General features: G+C 46.7%; 1 protein-coding gene, 1 long non-coding RNA gene and 1 other non-coding gene across 4 annotated transcripts in view; 2 read left to right on the top strand and 1 right to left on the bottom strand.

Moving 5' to 3' along the window:
- Window positions 1-901: 901 nt before the first annotated feature.
- Window positions 902-995, bottom strand: TRNAI-UAU (transfer RNA isoleucine (anticodon UAU)). The gene is made up of 2 exons: window positions 958-995; window positions 902-937 (listed from the first exon to the last, which is right to left on the bottom strand). It is a non-coding gene; the product is annotated as a tRNA-Ile (tRNA).
- A 192-nt stretch (window positions 996-1,187) lies between these two features.
- On the top strand, window positions 1,188-12,572 carry LOC141984193 (uncharacterized). Its single transcript, XR_012638678.1, has 4 exons — window positions 1,188-1,277; window positions 2,065-2,146; window positions 8,753-8,940; window positions 12,064-12,572. It is a non-coding gene; the product is annotated as an uncharacterized LOC141984193 (long non-coding RNA).
- A 3,937-nt stretch (window positions 12,573-16,509) lies between these two features.
- HAAO (3-hydroxyanthranilate 3,4-dioxygenase) overlaps window positions 16,510-19,422 on the top strand; it is a 52,191-nt gene continuing 49,278 nt past the window's right edge. Inside the window, exon 1 of one of the 2 annotated variants that reach the window (XM_074949350.1) lies at window positions 16,510-16,725. In XM_074949350.1, the coding sequence (XP_074805451.1) occupies window positions 16,646-16,725 (80 nt within the window). In that variant the 5' untranslated portion in view covers window positions 16,510-16,645. The remainder of the gene's footprint in view (window positions 16,726-19,422) is intronic. The other variant, XM_074949349.1, reaches the window with a different exon arrangement.

Raw genomic sequence — 19,422 nt, 5'->3', positions numbered from 1 at the left:
GTGGCTCCCAGTCAGCAGCACAGTGGGGCTAAGGAGGGGCCAGGAGGCTCTGTGCGCTACTCTTGCCCGCAGACACTGTCACCCCCCAGCTTCCATTGGCCGCAGTTCCAAGGGCCACAGCACAAAGCCAGGACAGGCAGGAACTAGCCTGCCTTAGATGCGCAGCACCGCCAACCGGACTTTTAACGGCCTGGTTGGCCATGCTGACCAGAGCCACTAGAGTCCCTTTTCAACCGGGCGTTCTGGTCAAAAACCGGATGCCTGGCAACCCTAATAGTCCAGACTTTAAAAGCCAATTATTGTATTGTCAGGCTACACAATATACATCTAATTCAAATGAGGAAAAAGACAATTTATCAGTTTGCAGCCTCAGAGAACTAGTTTGCATGAACTCACCTTTATACTATAAATGAAACAATAATCCATATTTTACATATATCATAATATATACATTAAATCACATGAATTTTTAAAAAATGCTTTACCACAAAGATCATGTATGCATCTGTTCCCAAGAAAATGTATGAATTACATCATTCCAAAAACTAATTTGGATGTATCAATAAAGGCAGAAGCATACGTGAAATATACACAGACACATACAAAAATCACCTGCACGTATGTATATGTGTACACATACATATAATACATAGAAAAGTTTGTGTATTTCTATAGATACACACATAAAATTGTGTATATATAAATATATTCAGAGAGAGAAACAGTTTTATCATGCCCTGTGCTTATTATATAATGCAGTGTTACACACACATAAAATGGCTGCACAATTTAGCCGTCGCCAGGCTCAGCAGTTATTCCTAGTGCAAGCAGTAGTCGAAAGCTGCAAACACTCTTAACACCAAACACGAAAAACGTGCGGTGCGTGTCCCAAAAGAATATGTGCTCCAGGTGAGGCTCGAACTCACAACCTCGGCATTGCTCTGCTCTGTACTGCTGTATAAGTACCGCGCGCTAACCGATTGCGCCACTGGAGCCCTGACACCATGTCTTTCCGAACGGTTTATCAATGGTGCACCCGGGGGTGGGGAGTGGTGCCTTTCACCAGTCTTATGCTCCAAACTACCGCGCGGACACTGCTGGGTGGATGGGGGGGCGGGAGGAGGCGGCGCGGTGCAGAGGCGGGCCCGGCTCTGTGCTAGCGGGGAGCGCAGCAGGGCCTGGCGGGAGAGCCAAGCAATGGGCTCAGTGCAGCACGGTGTCGGCTCCCCGCGGTGCCTGGCTGCGGGGCGCTGCAAGGGGGAGCTCTGTAGCGCGGTGTAAGGCGGCGCGGGGGGGGGGGGGGGGGTGCACCACGGTGCTCAGCTGCGGGGCGGAGCGGTGCAAGGGGCCTGGTGCAGCGCGGTGCCTGGCTGCGGGGCGCTGCAAGGGGGGGCTCTGTAGCGCGGTGTAAGGCGGCGCGGGGGGGGTGCACCACGGGGCTCGGCTGCGGGGCGGAGCGGTGCAAGGGGCCTGGTGCAGCGCGGTGCCAGGCTGCGGGGGGCTAGAGCAGCAAGGTACCCGGCTGCCCCCTTTAGTCGCGGGGTGTCGGGCACCTGGCAGCTCTGCACCCCGCTGTAGGGCCCCTGGCTAAGCTCCCGTGCCGTGCGGGGCCTAGCCGGGCGCAGAGCAGCGGGCCCGCTATGACATAGTTCCGGCTCCACGGGGGAGCGAGCCGGGACCTAGATCCCGCCAGCGGCCCCGCTCCCCTGGGCAGCTCGCTGTGCTCTGCAGCGCCCCCGTTCCTTTCCGCTGTGGCCCCATCGGCTGGTCCCCGGCGGGGGGCTGCCGCCAGCCTGCGGTTCCGAGGGGAAGGGCGGGCGCTCAGCCCCTTCGGTTCCGCTGATGGCTGCTCTGGCACACCAGCCTTTGGGTGACTTTCTTTTCCCGAGAGGAAATCTTCTGAAATCTCCCACATCTCCCTCCCAGCAGCAGCCGCCGCCCCTTAGGGCAGGGAGCTAAATGCTTTCCGGGCCCAGTCAGAGAGAATCAGTGTTTATACTTTTGGGGGTTCCCCCACCCCCTTCTTCACCTAAAACAACTTTGCAAACTTGTGTCGTGGTGCAGGTAGGCACTGTGAGGTCGGAATTACTGCTGAGGAGCACTCCTGGACTGTGTCCTTTCCATAGCCTTGCTGTTTGCTTGGATGGTTGGTTGTGGATTTTTTTGCAGGGGGGGGATATATTAGTGGGGGGTGTTGGTTGGTTTTTTAACTTATAAGGGACTAAGCACCTGCTACTGCTCCCATTGACTAGAATAGAGAAGAATTGGGCTCTGAACAAAGAATTTCTTTGCTACATATGCAAATAAAATATTTCATTGCTGGCTTAAGGTTTATTGGCCCAACATTTGGGCAGCATTGAAGTGGCTTATGTATTTGACATTATTCTCCTTAAGCCTGAATTCAGTTTTTCTTACCAAAACAAATGATGAAACAGACTAAATTAACCACACAGTCCAGAGCAAGCTTATTTAAAAAACAAAACAAAACAAACCTCACAACCAAAGATAGTGGTTCTCTCCGTAATCACTTCCTGCTTCACTCTGCCTATTACAGTCCTGAAAGCATGCATTACACTGAGAATTAGAAGAATCTTGTAGTCTGAGGCACTCCTAGAGCAAGTTCACATTTTTAATGAATTCAGTGCTAATGAGATTTGTGAGATACACAGGTACAGCAGCAGGGCAAGTCTGTCCATATCTCACAGGTTCATCTACACCAAGGATTTGAGGAAATTCTCCCATTATTGCTCTGTCACTGGTATGAAGTAGCCTTTGGCATTTTTATCACTGTCTCATGTCATCTAAACCTCCTCAGAGACTCTGACTTGTCTACACTAGCACATCCACCATTGTTAGAATTGCCGAAGCTACATTGCCACTAGGTGTAAGAATGTATGGTGTGTAGACAAAGTCACAGAGGGTGAGAAAGTAATCCAGTCTTCTTAATTGGATTCCTGGCTTCTCTGCAAAAGTAGTAATTTATGAAGAAGTCACTGTTACCAGGTGAACCTCGCAACTCCCCAAAGGCAGCTTTAATTTATGCTTCTCTTGTTTGTGGGGTGAGGAAAGACAGAGGAAGAGAAGGATATGACTAACTAGTTCATAATGCCCATTTACATGCCTTGCCATTTCATGTTCCTTTTCTGTCCCCCATAAACCTTTGTGTGATCAGAAATAATGACATACTTCACCTTTTTGGAAAAAATAAAACATTTTAAAATAACTTCCAAGACAGATCCTCAGAAGTTCCTGGAGTTATATAAAATAAGAAAATATTTAAAAGCCTAATACTGCTCACATTCACATCAATGACAAACTTCCCATTGTTGTTTGCAGTATTGCTGTAGCCATGTTGGTCCCAGAATATGAGAGGGACAAGATGGGTGAATATCTGTTATTGGACCCAGTTGGTGAAAGAGCCAAACTTTTGAGCTACACAGAGCTCTTCTTGACTACAGTGGGAGCTGGAGTAGGCTCTTAAATTACACCCCCAGAATACATGTCAATAGTTTAAAGCCCATAGGGCTAAATTCTATCCACTGTTACACCTACGCTACTCCAGCACCTTTAGTCTTTGAGAAAGCAGGTGATACATGAAAGGAACAACCAACAAAAACAAACAAAATACCCCAAGCAGGGTTTTTACTCCAAAAGGGCCAGAAACACTGTGAAGTCCATTAGGTACTTTGCTGCTAATGATTTTATGGGGAAGGCACTCAAATATGTGGCAGTGATGGGTGGCAGAATAAAATGGTAAGATAAGTAACTATTTCCTTCTGAGCATCTCCTCTTGGCTGAGACTAAGGACAGGTCTACACTAGGGATGCAAGAGTTTAACTGGTTAACCGATAAGCTTGATGCTTATCGGTTTCTGTTAACAGTTAAACCCCACACAGGGTCCTGGCTGCCACCCTGTGCCCAGGGTCACAGCTGCTGCCCTGCTTGCTCAGGGTCCCTCCGGCTGCCAGCCCCCATGCCCGGAGCTCTGCTGACTCCTGGCATCCTTGTGCACCCGGCATCCCAGCTGCTGACCAGTGCTGGGGCTCTGCTGCTGCCCAGCATCCCGGGCCCATGGCTGGGTCCCCTCCAGGCTGTTGGCCCCGCGCCCAGGGTCCGTCCCAACAGCCGGGACCCTGGGTGCGCCTAGATGCTGGGCGGCTGCAGAGCCCCGGACGCAGCAGCAACAGCGGGGATCCCCAGGTGTGGGGGCAGCAGCGGAGCCCCACATAAAATGTGGGGGTGCTGCAGACCCCGCCCCCCCTGCACCACTAGTTCCCCGGATAAACGTTTAACTGTGTAACCGATAGAATTTTAATGGGTTACACGGTTACTGATTTTACACATTTACACCCCTAGGCTACCCTTAAAAGGCTGCAGCTGTGCAGTGAAGACGCCACTACACTGACAGGAGAGCTTCTCCCGTTGGCTGTTAATCCCTCTTTGTGAAAGGCAATACCTACGTCGACCCTCAATATAGCGCTATTTATATCGGGGGTTAGATTGGTATAATTGTGTTACTCAGAGGTGTGGATTTTTCAGACCCCTGAGCAACGTAGCTATACCGATGCAAGTTGGTAGTGTAGACCTGGCCTAAGGTGTATTGATCACAACTTTGCCAAAAAGCTCGGTATCCTATTCCCACCCACCACCAGTGAGAGGTCAGTTGCAGCAATTTCTTGTTTTCGCTGTTGCCAATAGAGTACACCTGAATTCCCTCTAAGCTGTGCAGGTGTGCAGCAGGCTATCAAGGGCCATGCAGGTGGGGAGAGGCACCCCTCCCCTAGCCCAGCCCAGTCCTGCTGAAGCTGCCATCGCCGGGGAGAGGTGCCTCTCACCCGGCCCCGAGCTGTTGTGGTGAGAGAGGGCTGGGGAGAGTCCTCTCTCCCCGCCACAGCCCCAGAGCAGCCTGCACCCCAAACTCCTCATCCCCGGCCCCACCCCAGAGCCTGCACCCCCAGCCAGAGCCCTCACCTCCCACACACACACCAATCCTCTGCCGTAGCCCTGAGCCCCTTTCCGCACCTCAATCCCCGCATCCTCGGCCCCACCCCAGAGCCCACACCCCCAGCCAGAGTCCTCAACACACACCCCCCGCACTCCAACCCTCTACCCCAGCCCTGAGCCCCTTCCCACACTCTGAACCCCTTGGCCCTACCTCTGCCACGCATCACCTTCATATTGGGGCACATAACAGAATTCATTCTGCACATGAATGTAAAAAATTAGAGGGAACACTGGAGTACTCAGTTTGAATATATTTTTAGTAATGCTCATGACGTTATTGACAGCGAAACAGCTGTGTGGTGCACAAATTAGAAGCACCTTGCCTACATGAAAACAAATCTCAAAAGGCCCCAGCTCTCTAATGAATTGGAAGTTGCAGAGGAGGCAACTGCTTGGAGAAAGTCATATGAAACTGTCACTCTGAGTCAGTATGTCAAAACGGTTGGAGATCTGCTCTTTTATTTTATTTTAAATTGACGTCTGCCACTTGCTAAGGTGTAAATACTTCATTGGTTCCCAGGCAAATGGAGCTCTGCCTGCTTGTTGTTCCTTAGTGGTAGCAATAGTGGCTGGTGTGACATGTCAAAACTCTTCATTTCCTCCCCCCATCAACAGCGGTAATGAGGAAGGCACTTTCTAATGATATAACTGGCAAAGCCAATAGAACTGTCTCAGCTCTAACAGAGCAGTAAGCTGGCAATGTTTAATGGTTGATGTGAAAAAAAGTGAACTATTCTTATTTGTCTCTTCCTATAACAGGAATGGAGCATCACTAACATGCAAATATCTGCTGGTGCCAATTAAACTTAGCCTATGTCTGTCATATAAAGATAATGAAACTGACATTTTCATGGCTGCTGAGCAACTGACCTCTGAGTAATTCCACATGCCTCACTATGATGTTAGCAGTCTTCTGTAACAAGAAATGTGTGTGCAGAAGGTTGTGTGTTGCTCTTTTTAAATACCCATGTTTCCAAACAAGTAAATAAAGCAACCTGTCAGCATATATTGTTTCTATTTCTCCCCGTTTGGCTAATTATTGTATGTGACTTAATTTACAAAGTTATTAACCATTTTCACATCAGTGCCCCATGCAGCCACTATTGAGTTTTACAGAACAAGAAGCCAAAAATGGAAGCTATTATAGCAAGCGGTTAATTTAATCGGTTTTTGTAGGTACAATACTCTGAACACCTTATGCTGAAGACTCTTTGTACTCCTGATAAAGTGAGGACATGATGAGTTACAACAAAGCATAAAAACAGGACCTTTTGGTGCTTGTCACTATTATATAGCAGCCATAAAATCATTATTCTATATGCCCGACTTCTAGGTGCACAAATAGGACTGGATGGTTTCAGTGCCTCCCACATGCATATATCATAGACAGTGGTAAAGTGACTGCTTTTATATTTCAAAATTTAGAGAACAAAAAGCCCACATCATTAAATTAGTAATATTTATACTATAAATATAGTAATCTTCATTTGCCGATTATAAGTGGCCAGTATTTCCATTCCTCTTTGTAGTACAGTAGATTGAGCAGAAAATTTTCCTGACAAATTTAAATTCTCTTAAAGATGAGCATTCCTTTTCTAAGTGGCCACTGCTGACTAACTAATTTCCACAAAAAGTGGTTTTGGAAAGCTAGAGCCTTCTTGTATCATTCTTTTGGGACTGGGGAATATTTGCCTGAACTGCAGGAAACTAATTGTTGGAAATTCCCTAATGCATTCTTAGCCTCTTTAATTATTATTGTGCAGCTGGAAAAAAGGAGTTCCATGCATTCAGTGTAATCTCTGTTTCAGTTGCTCCTCATATGAAGGCCAATAGGCTATAGCGGGGCTGTCTAGACTAGAATTTTTTATTCTGTTTTAACCCATGTTAACTGATTCCAAATTAAACTGAGTTAGTTAATGTACAGGAACTCCTCGCTTAATGTTGTAGTTATGTTCCTGAAAAATGCGACTTTAAGCGAAATGATGTTAAGCGAATCCAATTTCCCCATAAGAATTAATGTAAATGGGGGGGTTAGGTTCCAGGGAAATTTTTTTCTCCAGACAAAAGACTATATACACACAGAGAGAGAGAGAGAGAGAGAGAGAGAGTATAAGTTTTAAACAAACAATTTAATACTGGTACACAGCAATGATGATTGTGAAGCTTGGTTGAGATGGTGAAGTCAGAGGGTGGGATATTTCCCAGGGAATGCCTTACTGCTAAATGATGAACTAACTCTCAAGGGTTAACTCATTGTTAATGTAGCCTCACACTCTACAAGGCAGAAGGAATGAAGAGAAGGGAGACAGCATAACAGACAGAGACACACACTGTGTGTGTGTGTGTGTGTGTGTGTGTGTGTGTGTGTGTGTGAGAGAGAGAGAGAGAGAGAGAGAGAGAGGTGCATTTCCCCTTTAAGTATACTGATCCCTGTCTTAAGTACACTGCCTTGTTAATTAGATCAGCAAGCTGAGACCCCCCCTCAGTTGCTGCCTCCGGGACTGTCGTGTGTCCCCCCTGCTCTATGGAAGATGGGGTAAGCGGGGTGCAGGAGCAGGGGGGAGGGAGACACTCTGACATTAGTTCCCCTCTTCTCCCCTGCTTCCCCCTGCCCCCCCACCCCCAGCAAGCAGGAGGCTCTGGAGCAGAGGGCAGGAGCAGCACATGGCAGTGAGGAGAGGGACACTGAACTGCCAGCAATTGATAGCCTGCTGGGAAGCTGCTGCACAGGGAACTTAGGGGAGCAGGGAGCTGCTAGGGGGGCTGCCAGTCCACCCTAGTTCCAAGCCCCCACCAACTATCTCCACCAGGCTGCTCTTCTTGCAAGCAGTGGACAAAGCAGGCAGCTGCCAAACGATGTCAGAAGGGAGCATTGCACAACTTTAAACAAGCATGTTCCCGAATTGATCAGCAACGTAACAACGAAACAATGTTAACTGGGACGACTTTAAGTGAGGAGTTCCTGTAATTGTAAATGCGAGTCCAAACACTCCACAAATGTTTGTTGGTGTGTTACTTCAGGCTGAATGAAATATTTGTTGGTTGCCATGACATCAACATGTATGCAGGGGTATAACAAACGTTTGTACCAGGATACTAAGACTGTTGGCTTACCCTAGGCTGAGTCCTAGGCCATGTCTACAATAGGAGTGCTTTGCTGGTATATCTATACCACTGTACTATACTAATAAAGCATTCCTAGTGCAGATGCAGCTTATACTGGGCAAAACTGTGCTTTTGCCAGTATAGCTTATTTCAGCCCCACCCCGGGCTACTCTTTCACCCTTACCACCTTCTCTCCCCTCCTCCCTCCCTCCACCCCCAAGAGAAACACACAATACCAGCAAAAGCCCAGTTTTGCCAGTATAACTGCATCTCCAGTAGGGGCTTTGCCAGTAGAGCTGTGCTGATTAGTGATTACACCTATTCACAATGCTGACATAGCATTGTGTCCTGGACCAAATGTTTGTGGAGCATCTAGATGAGACTTTAGACTTGTGGTACTACTACTTATCAAGTTAGTTGGCAATCAATTAACTCAAACTAAAGCAGGCCCACAAACTTTAATCTAGACATACCCATCAGGGAGTCCTGGCTTGGAGTTATGTTGGACACAGGAAAAATGACACTTCTTGTTAGGAAGGGTTAGGTACTGAGATGTTCCCAGTTCTTAACAGGTGTATAAAGCAGCAACTTAACTGTGCATTTCCTAGATTTCCCTAAGTTTGTGATTTGTTTTGTCTTGTAGTGCTAACATTCATTTCAGGCATATGTGGGGAGACCTTAACTGAACTGTGACTGCCCTGCTCCAAGCAATTTGTCCTGAATTGGTACTCTCAGTAGTGTCCCGCCAGAGGCCGCAGCGTTACAGGGGTCGTCCAGGATTTCAACTGGGGAGTCTCTGAAGCTCAAGATGCGCTTCCTCAGCTAGGGGAAGTAGGTAACCCACGCACCTTCTGGGTGTGGTGGTGTGTCCCATCTAGTGGCACCGAGACCACTTAGAGAGAGAGATAAAATGAGTCTGCTCTACAGCCTCAGCTAACAGGCAGTTGGCTTTTAGCTCATGCTGTAGAGGCTCATGCACTAAGCTCCAGAGGTCCATGGTTCGAGCCCGCCCACCAACGACTGGGATCTGTCAGCGTTACACAGGCAGCTGCCACCCCAAGAGGGAGAGAGCTGCCATGCCACGCATGGCCGTGAAGAGGTGCCAAGCAGTGAGTTGACACTCTTCAGCGCTTCCTGTGATAAACTGAGAACTTTGGACAATAGTGGGGTGGTAGGAAGTGTCACACCCTTGTGTTGCCCTCAGAGTGGCCTGGGTCAGAGCCCAGTGGGAGGCCCTCAGCTCCCCCACCATCTGCTTTAGAAAAACCATGTTCACTTTTCCTCAACATACCACGGTTAGTTAGTAGTACTGCAATTTCACATTTGCATTTCTTTAGAACTCTTGGGTGAATACCATGTGGTTCTGGTGACTTATTGCTGTTTAATTTATCAATTTGTTGCAAAAACCGCCTTACTGGTCCTTACTGAATACAGTCAAGTCATGATCAGTGGCCCCAGAGCAACCACAAACATCCAGTCCTGTGATCAGTTCATCTTTACCCACCACAAGGAGGCCCACAATAGAGTCACCCCTAGTTGGGTACAAAACTTTGTGTTAGAAAAGTATCTATAATTTTTCAGGTTTCAGAGTAACAGCCGTGTTAGTCTGTATTCGCAAAAAGAAAAGGAGTACTTGTGGCACCTTAGAGACTAACCAATTTATTTGAGCATGAGCTTTCGTGAGCTACAGCTCACTTCATCGGATGCTCCAAGGATGATTTACTCCTGGCTACGTGAGACCTCCCCCGTCTGTCTCCCAATCGGAAGTCCCCCGTGCTAACCTAGTTTCTTCCCACAAGTCAGAGACAGGTGCAAAAGGAGAAACATTTCCTGCTCTCTGGTTTGGATTCAGTGAACTGTGCCAGCCCCCCACCGGTTCATCTGTTGGGCTATGTTAGCAGATTGATCCCTATCCAATCGAGGTTCTTGATTTTCTCATGTTTGATTGGGGGTTGGAAAATCCCACCATTGCGGAAGCTGGCAGAAGGTACTGTTGTGCAATAGCAGTCTTAAGTCCTTGTCATGAAGATTTTTGTAAGTGGACTAGTGTGATTAGAACAATGGTTACAGACAGCATAGCCAAAATCATACATCTAGCCTATTTATTTTGAAAAGGTATGTGCTAATTGGAAGAGTTTTGGCTCTGTCACTTTAGAGACCTAGGTTCTGTTTCCAGCTATGTTGGAAGAGACCTTGTGCAACCTCTCTGTTTTCTTATGTGGAAGGAATGATAGTTGCCTGCCCTAAAGGAGAGAGATGAGATTTTGGCCAATAATAAGGCTATAAAGTACACAGAAACATGGTCACAGAAGAGATTACTGTAAAAATGCTGTCCTGTTTCCTAGCCCAGTGAACCTTCCCTGAGTTAAAGTGTAGTTTGAATGGAAGATCTGTCTCTTTCTCATCGTACCACATGCCAGGAGGTTGCAGCGGAACATTGTACTGCAAGGTCTAATAAATGTTACTATTTCAAATGCTCGGCCTTCTTTTTCGGTCCCCTGCACGACACCTCTCTAGGGGCATTCCAGCGACAGACAGGTCATGTGAAAAATTAGTCAACATTTTTTTAAAAGCACGTGAAAGTTTTACCAGTTATACCAGTATAATTAAACTGATATGTACCAGTATAAATACTTGTGCGGAAACTCTTATTTTGGGTGGCCTTTGTTTTGTTTTGGTATAGACTAAACCACTTAAAGAGACATAAACTAAACTGGAAAAAGACACTCTTAGACTGGAATAAGAGTGTCCACACAGGGAGATATTCTGGTGTAACTGTATTGGTTTAAAGTCACACCTTAGGGCTTGGCTACGCTTGCGAGTTACAGCGCATTAAAGGAGCCCCGGGCGCACTAGCTCACTACCCGTCCACACTGGCAAGGCACGTAGAGCGCTCTGACTCCGCGGCTACAGCGCTGCTGGTACTCCACCTCAGCAAGTGGAATAACGGTTGCTGCGCCCTCGCTGGAGCACCGCGGAGCCAGTGTGGACGCCCTGGTCTGTTAGTGCGTTCTGATCAGCCTCCAGCAGTCTCCCACAATGCCTGTTCTAGCCACTCTGGTCGTCACTTTGAACTCTACTGCCCTGCCCTCAGGTGACCAACCGTCAGACCCGCCCTTTAAATTCTCTGGGAATTTTGAAAATCCTCTTCCTGTTTGCTCAGCCAGGCGTGGCGTGCTCTCAGCGAATCTTTCCAGGTGACCATGCCTCCATGCGCCAGGCGATCCCCAGTATGGAGCAATGGCGAAGTGCTGAACCTCATCAGTGTTTGGGGGGAGGAAGCTGTCCAGTCCCAGCTGCGCTCCAGCTGCAGAAATTACGATACCTTCGGGCAGATATCAAGGGACATGATGGAAAGGGGCCACGACCGGGACGCACTGCAGTGCAGAGTTAAAGTGAAGGACCTGCGGAATGCCTACCACAAAAACCATGAGGCAAACAGCTGTTCCGATGCTGCTTCCGCGACCTGCTGTTTCTACAAAGAGCTGGATGTGATACTTGGGGGCAACCCCACCTCCACTCCGAGTACCACCATGGACACTTCAGAGCCCAGTTCAACAAGGCGGGAGGAGGAGGAAAGCGGGAGCGAGTGTGCTGAGGCGGAGGAAGACACCCCGGAATCCCTTGCTTCCCAGGTCACCCTCAGTAGCGAGATATCTTCCAGGACGAACTCCTGTGGAAAATGTGGGGACAGTGTTCAGTATAGGGGCCCCCTGCTGCTGTTGGCTCTCCCCAAGGCACAGAAACCCAGAGGATAGTACAGCCGTGAAACAATCAGTCACGCTTGACCCTGTGCTTACTCACCATTTTGGGGCTCCCGTGGGTTATGTGCGCTCGCTTTGGGATGGGCAAATTATGCTATTGTGTAGACTGTGCTTGCCCTTAAGTACGGGGGAATCGTTGTCTGGTGTGAACAATGCTGCCTCTGTTAAGTGTTGCATTTTGCCTTTACAGATCTCAGCCGTCCGTGTTATCACCAGCCGAAAGATTCCAAAGAATCAGAAAGAGCCCACGCAGAAGCAAGAAAGACATGTTGCATGAAGTGATGCAGCATTCAAGTAATGAAAATCGAAAAGTGCAGGAGTGGTGGGAGAGTGAAAGGAGGGTCCACCAGCAGAATGAGGAGTGCCGGCACAAAAGCGTGGTGCTCTGGCAGCAAAGCACGGATCGGCTGATAAGCATAATGGAGCGCCAAGCGGACTCTATCCAGGCGCTCGTAGCCATGGAGGCGGAGCACTACCGCGCCCGCACCTCCCTGCAGCCCTTGTCCCAAAACTCTTTCCCTTGTGCCCCCATGTCACCTCCAACCTACTTTCCCCAGCATCCAGGTTCTTACCGCCACCAGCTGCCTCCAACAGCTGGAGCTTCACCACCCAGCCCTGAAAACTACGACCCTTACCAACTGTACTCAACCCCCATCACTATGCAGTATAGCCATCCTGAAGTGAAGCACTCATTGCACAGCACTCCAGACAGGAAGGCTGAGTATCATAACAGGACATATGCAAATCTGTGATTGTATCGTTCCCCACCCCACCCCCTTGCCCTTTCTGTTTCCCAAGCAGTTGTGTTTCTTTTCAATAAATGAATTTTATTTTCAATAAATGGATTTTTTGGCTTTGAAAACATTCTTTATTATTACATAAAGTAAAAGATACCTTAGCCCAGGAAAGAAACAGGCACTGCAAGTCAGTGTAGCAAACACAGATTCCGACTAACATTGGAACCACTGCACTTCACTCCCGTGCAGGGCACCAGACATTACTGGTGGCTTTCAGCCTCAAATTGGTCCCTCAAGGCATCCCTAATCCTCTAATAGCCCTGCTCTCTGGCTGTTCAAATTCATCCTCCAGGTGTTGAACCTCCAAGTTCCATGCCTGAGTGAATCGTTCACCCTTCCCTTCACAAATGTTATGGAAGGTACAGCACGCGGATATAACTGCAGGGATGCTGTCATCGGCTAGGTCCAGCTTCCCATACAGAGAGAGCCAGCGGCCCTTTCAATGGCCAAAAGCACACTCCACAGTCATTCTGCACTGGCTCAGCCTGTTGTTGAACTGCTCCTCGCTGCTGTCAAGGTTCCCTGTGTAGGGTTTCATGAGCCACGGCATTAAAGGGTAAGCGGGGTCTCCAAGGATAACAATGGGCATTTCGACTTCCCCTGTGGTGATCTTCTGGTCTGGGAAAAAAGTCCCAGCTTGCAGCTTCCTGAACAGGCCAGTGTTCCGAAAGATGCGTGCGTCATGCACCTTTCCGGGCCAGCTTGCGTTAATGTCAATGAAATGCCCATGGTGATCCACAAGCGCCCTGGAGAACCATAGAGAAATACCCCTTCCGATTAACGTACTCGGAGGCTAGGAGGGCTGGTGCCAGAATTGGAATATGCGTGCCATCTATCACCCCTCCACAGTTAGGGAAACCCATTTGTGCAAAGCCATCCACAATGTCATGCACGTTACCCAGAGGCACGGTTCTTCTGAGCAGGATGTGATTAATGGGCCTGCAAACTTGCATCAATACGATTCCAACGGTCGACTTCCCCACTCCAAACTGGTTAGCGACTGATCGGTAGCTGTCTGGAGTTGCCAGCTTCCAGATTGCAATAGCCACCCGCTTCTCCACCATTGGGGCAGCTCTCAATCTCGTGTTCTTGAGCTGCAAGGTGGGGGCGAGCTCCTCACACAGTCCCATGAAAGTGGCTTTTCTCATCCGAAAGTTCTGCAGCCACTGCTCGTCATCCCAGACTTGCATGACGATGTGATCCCACCACTCAGTGCTTGTTTCCCGAGCCCAAAAGCGGCGTTCCACGGTGGTGAGCATGTCCGTGAATGCCACAAGCAAACTCGTGTCATATGTGTTACTCAAGTCGATATCATCGTCGGAGCCCTCACTGTCATCATAAGGAATAACTCGACTGCCAAACGTGACGTGCTGGAGAGACTTGTCAGCATACTCCTCAGCAGTTCAGGCTCCATTCCTGCAGACCAAAAGGGAAGACAGAGCTTGCAGTACAAAAAACGTTGAAAGATGCCGCCAAATGTGGACGGAAGCAAAGGGAATGCTGGGATGCGAACCGGTGCATCACGGAGTGTTGGAACAGGACCCAGAATGCCCCGCCCCCCGTGCCCTCTTCCCACAAGCCACAGCGCCAGAGTGGGAAAAGGTGCTCTGTGGGATAGCTGCCCATAATGGACTGCTTCCAATGCCGCTGCAAGTGCCGCAAACGTGGCCACGCCAGTGCGCTTGCAGCTGTCAGTGTGGACAGACTGCAGCGCTTTCCCTACTGCGCTCTACAAAGGCGGGTTTAACTCAAAGTGCTCTACATCTGCAAGTGTAGCCATGCCCTTAGTTTATACCAGTATAGCTTTCCTGTGTAGACAAGTTCCTGTGTAAGGAACACCTGGATCAAATTACCACAGATTTGCACTTTACCCTTTAACATATCAATTTTCAAGCCAACCTGGCCACATATGTGCAATTCAGTGAGAATGTAAAATTCAACTTTAAGCAGAAACCATGTTGCCACCCCTTAATATATATACATATTATATAAATATTAGGAAGACTAAGCTATGACAAGAAGTAACAAGTCCTTGTAAATTTTGTACTGTTATTTTTGTCACGAATGCAAAAATATTTTTTTAATTGGTAAAAAAAATCTATATGTTTGTTTCTTTATAAAAGTCAGTGGGAAATCCCCCAGGAACTGAGAGTGAAAACAGAACAGAAACTACCCCAGGTGTTCAGAGAATGACAAACAGATCTGTACTTACTAATGAGACCACAGTAATGCCTAATAATTCACAGCCAGTTTGCCACTTGTTGTTTACCCAACAAGCTGATAACAACAGATTGCACGCCCCACCCCCCGCCATAAGAATTTCATGATAGTCAAGTCACAGCCCCACATTCTGTCATCAAACTTATGTAGAATCATAAACAGAAGGTGATAAATTCAGAAGTGAGTCTACATGGAGCCTAAAATGCTAAGGACCCCTGTATTGCGGCCACTGGTTGAGCTTGCATCAGCATTAGCAACTGTGGGAATTTTTTGTATAAAGAACTCTAATGTACACATAACATAGTGATGTCCACTAGGTCTGCCCATCTAGGGAAGGACACTCCTGCTTCAAGAGAGGATGTTTTGCAACTATAACTGCTCCCACTTTTCACAGTTCTCCTTTAAGGGTTATATTTTCAAAGGCCTCAACCCAGCCACCATTTGTGCACATGAAATTCTACGTACACACAGTTTAGCACACTGACAGTTGTATGCACAAATGATAGCGCTCACACCCACAAAACCCCCTTGTACTCAGTACGAACTCTGTTTACATGCACAAATGGAATTTGTAGGCAGGATTCAATTGACTTCAATAGAGTTACTCCAGATTTACACTGATATAACCCAGTCAGAATCTGCCTATTTATATATAAATTCTCATAAGTACACAAGCTAATGTACTTCTGCAGTTTCCACAATATGCTATGCATCCGATGAAGTGAGCTGTAGCTCACGAAAGCTCATGCTCAAATAAACTGGTTAGTCTCTAAGGTGCCACAAGTACTCCTTTTCTTTTTTCTTTTTACGAATACAGACTAACACGGCTGTTACTCTGAAAGCTAATGATAGTGCCCAAGACAAATATCTGTATTACTGACTTTGGATAATTCAGCAATAGATATCACATTCTGAAAATTTGACCCTAAGAAAAAATTACCCCCATTTTGCTTAGTCATGCACCATCTGAGAGTTCAAAAATGTACATCCCCATTCCTGATGTTTCAGGATTCAAAGGCAATACTGTAATATTTAGCAATGCCTTCTGCAATGTGGATTCAGAACTGATCTACAGTATCAGGGCCATGTACTGTTAACAGTTAATGGAGATTCTCCTTCAGCTCTGTGATTTGGTAGCAGGACGCTCCTAACATTTCGAGTTGACATAGTAACAACTGTGTAGTTCCCAGGGAGCTGTGGATTTCTTACAATACTAACCCGTTGACATCTGACTTAATTCTCTACTTGCACTTGTGACAAGTTATGAGAACTAAATATCATGAACAAATCAGTGCATTATTCCACTCTTAAGTGCTTCAGGAATATCTATTTAAAAAAAATAAATCTCTCTCTCTCTCATATATATATATATTGTTTTCATGATAATGCTACTGACTGACATTTAACCTGTACTTTCAACAATATGATGAATAAAAATGGAATGCTTGTCTTCTTTCTAGCCCTGCTAACACACGCACACAGAGTTTATATGTTTAAACAGAGCTAAGCAAAGATCTAGATGTTTTTGAAATGCATGAGTTGATTATTGCCTAAGCTACCAGAATATAGTTTGCTCTACAAAATAACCTTTGGCTGATCAAACAAAGTAGTTCCCTTTGTCACCTCAGCCTGAAGAACTCTATCTTATCAGCCAATCACCAGAGCTTTGTGGTGGGAATAACCTAACCAGAGTGCAGGCTGCATACTTCTGTGCCAGCTCATTATCTTCCCCAAAAGTCTCATTGCTGGTGAGCCATGGAGCTGCTTGTAAATGTAAGAAAATGGATAGAAGAAAACAAAGCTGCTTTTTTGCCCCCCGTCTGCAATAAGCTTATGTAAGTAAATGAAGATCTTGTTTTACCTTGAATAGTCTCAGGGATAAAAGGAACCTGCTGTAAATTTCATGCAAATGGAAAAGATTAATGAGTGTGGATAAAATTGTTCTTCCTGTCTGGGCACAGGCTTTTTTTTAAAAAGACAGAAAGTACTTGAAAACTGTTTAATGTTTTAAAATAGATGGAGTGTTGTGTTCAGCACACTGCAATCTATGGCCCTGATCCACAGTTCATTGAAGTCTACAGCACTCTTTCTACTGACTTCAGTGAGCTTTGGATTAGGCCCTATGGGAGAAAAATCTCATAGGATCACACTCGCAAATTATGAGATTCACCTAATAAATTACCACTACTTCCCCCCCACTTTGTGTTTCCAGACTTGGTGGTGAAAGCCATTCCAGCAGTGAGAGAGGGGCCACTCCAGCTCCAGAAGTGAAGGATGACCCCATTATTACAATCAAAGAATAGCAGAGTAATCCATAAAACCAGGGGGCAGGGAAGAAGAGGGATGCTGAGAGAGTTAAATTCATTACCACTGCTGTCAGCTGGGGGCTCTGCGAGCTGCTCTGGCCTATTCAGTTTCCTGACTGTGACTCAGGCTATGTCTACACTAGCACTTTTGTCGTTATAACTTATGTCGCTCAGGGGTATGAAAAAACACCCCTCCGAGTGACATAAGTTTCACTGACAAAAGCACCGGTGTGGACACTTGCAGTGTGGCTGTGCCAGGGTCCAGAATTTGGCACCTTCTTCCAATCACAGTAATAACAATTATTTCTTATGTCAGTGGAATAAAGCGTAATGTGTTTGCTTCTGAACCTACAGTACATGAATAAGAAAAGAAGGGTCTCCTTAAGAAGAGTTTCCATTTCCTATCCCTCTTTTTTATATATATTATAATGTTTTTATATTATAATCCAATTTTCACATTATATTATGTTCCTTTTATTTTCTGTGATATATGTTTTAATCCATCGAAAGGAAATTGCAAATGAACAAAACTTCCAGGAACCACTTCTTTTTCTCCTACCCCAAAGGATTCCCTGTAATTGAAAGCCGAATAGCCGGTTTTGACAGTTAAGGAATGTTAATGCTTTTCATGACTGTGTGTAAATGCTTGCTTTTCTGAGTAACTATGCCAAGATACAGATTTCATGGAGGATGTGCACATTCCCTCATCTATTGAAAGTACTGTTTGATGTTCTATTGTAGACAGAAAGAAAGACAAAAATGCTCGGCCTGAGTAGATCTCATGGCATGAAAGAACAAAAGAAAGTGTCTTCTGTTTCTGATTTCTTTCATTCGATTATTAGTTTGAAATATTCATTTTAAATGAATTCTGCTATACTTTTGCAAGGTGGCTTCATTTCTAAGCTTAACAATAGCACCTTTTAACAATAGCACCTGTGCTATTGTTGAAGTATTTTGAAGTATTTTGAATATTCCTCTTTTCTGCTCTTCATCAATAAGGGATATCTACTTTGCTGTTGCTGCAAACTTTTTTTCCCCCACCCCTAAACACTCTTCCTGCCTTGGGTCAAATCTCTCTGCAAAGCTTCAGAAAATTGTTCTTGTGCAGGGGAATCTCACAGAAGTCAGAATGAAAAAATCATTCCCATTAGGGTGACCAGCATCAACCCATCTGTGCCACAGCTAGTACCAGAGCTGGTTAAATAATGGTGAATGTTTTTGGAAAATGTTCATCTCTCAGTGTAACCTCAGCCTATGGTGAAAGAGACTGAATTTGTCTAATAAATACCTATGGCTCCTAAGTTTCTCTCTGCCATTCTCCTGTCTCTATCAAAATGTCGGCAGGGCTTTTAAAAGGACTCCAGGGTCTAAGGCAAAAATGGCTAGCAGATTTCTGAAATTATTTCAAAACTTTGGTTCTATCTCCACACTAAAATCAGTTGTGTGAGGTGCATTAGGTGATGATCCTGTCACCATTTCTATCACAGTGGGCAACCTTTTCAAAAATGCCTAAGTGACTTAGGAGTCTCCCGAAACCCACAACCGCAAGTCTCAGAGACCGGGTCAACGGATTTGGGTTCATGCTACGGGGCTAAACATAGCAGCATTCCCGCTTGGGCTGGTGGCCGGGCAGAGCCCACACTTGGCAAAAGCAGCCTAAGCAATTGCTTAGGCCCTGAGCAGCTCAAGAGGGCCCCCTATTTGCCTGTTTTAGTGTTGGGGGGGGTGGTGGAAAATATGCCTGCTTAGGCCCCAGTGGGCTAGCACCAGCTCTGAGCCTGGAGTCTGAAACCTGGTGGGGGAAGGGGGTCTCAGAACCTGGGCTCCAGCCCAAGCAGGAGTGTCTACGCTGCTATTTTTAGCCTCGTAGCTTAAGCCCTGTGAGCCTGAGTCAGTTGACTTGCATGTTCCAACACCTCAGAAACTCTCCTAACATGACTCTGTTGAAAATGGCTGAGTGTAGGCATGGTGACAACACACTCGGCGTTGAGGCCCAGATTCAGTGTGAACAGATTGCTTCTCTATCTCTGTGGTGGCTCTGTGAACCCCTGCTCTCATCCCGGAGTTGCATTTCATGGTCGTGTTGCTCCACTGCTACTGGACTACCAAGGACTTCCCAGCCAGAGCTGTTCCCAGCTCTATTCCCAGCATCCCCTTCAATAGGGGTCTCTCTGTGGTGTAAGATACTACCTGGGAAATGTAATACCTCTGGCTGCTGACCTGGGG

Source organism: Natator depressus, chromosome 3 (genome assembly GCF_965152275.1).
Source record: "Natator depressus isolate rNatDep1 chromosome 3, rNatDep2.hap1, whole genome shotgun sequence".
NCBI classification, from domain to species: domain Eukaryota; kingdom Metazoa; phylum Chordata; order Testudines; family Cheloniidae; genus Natator; species Natator depressus.
Note: the sequence above shows the minus strand (reverse complement) of the source record. Positions and strands in the feature narration are given on the sequence as shown.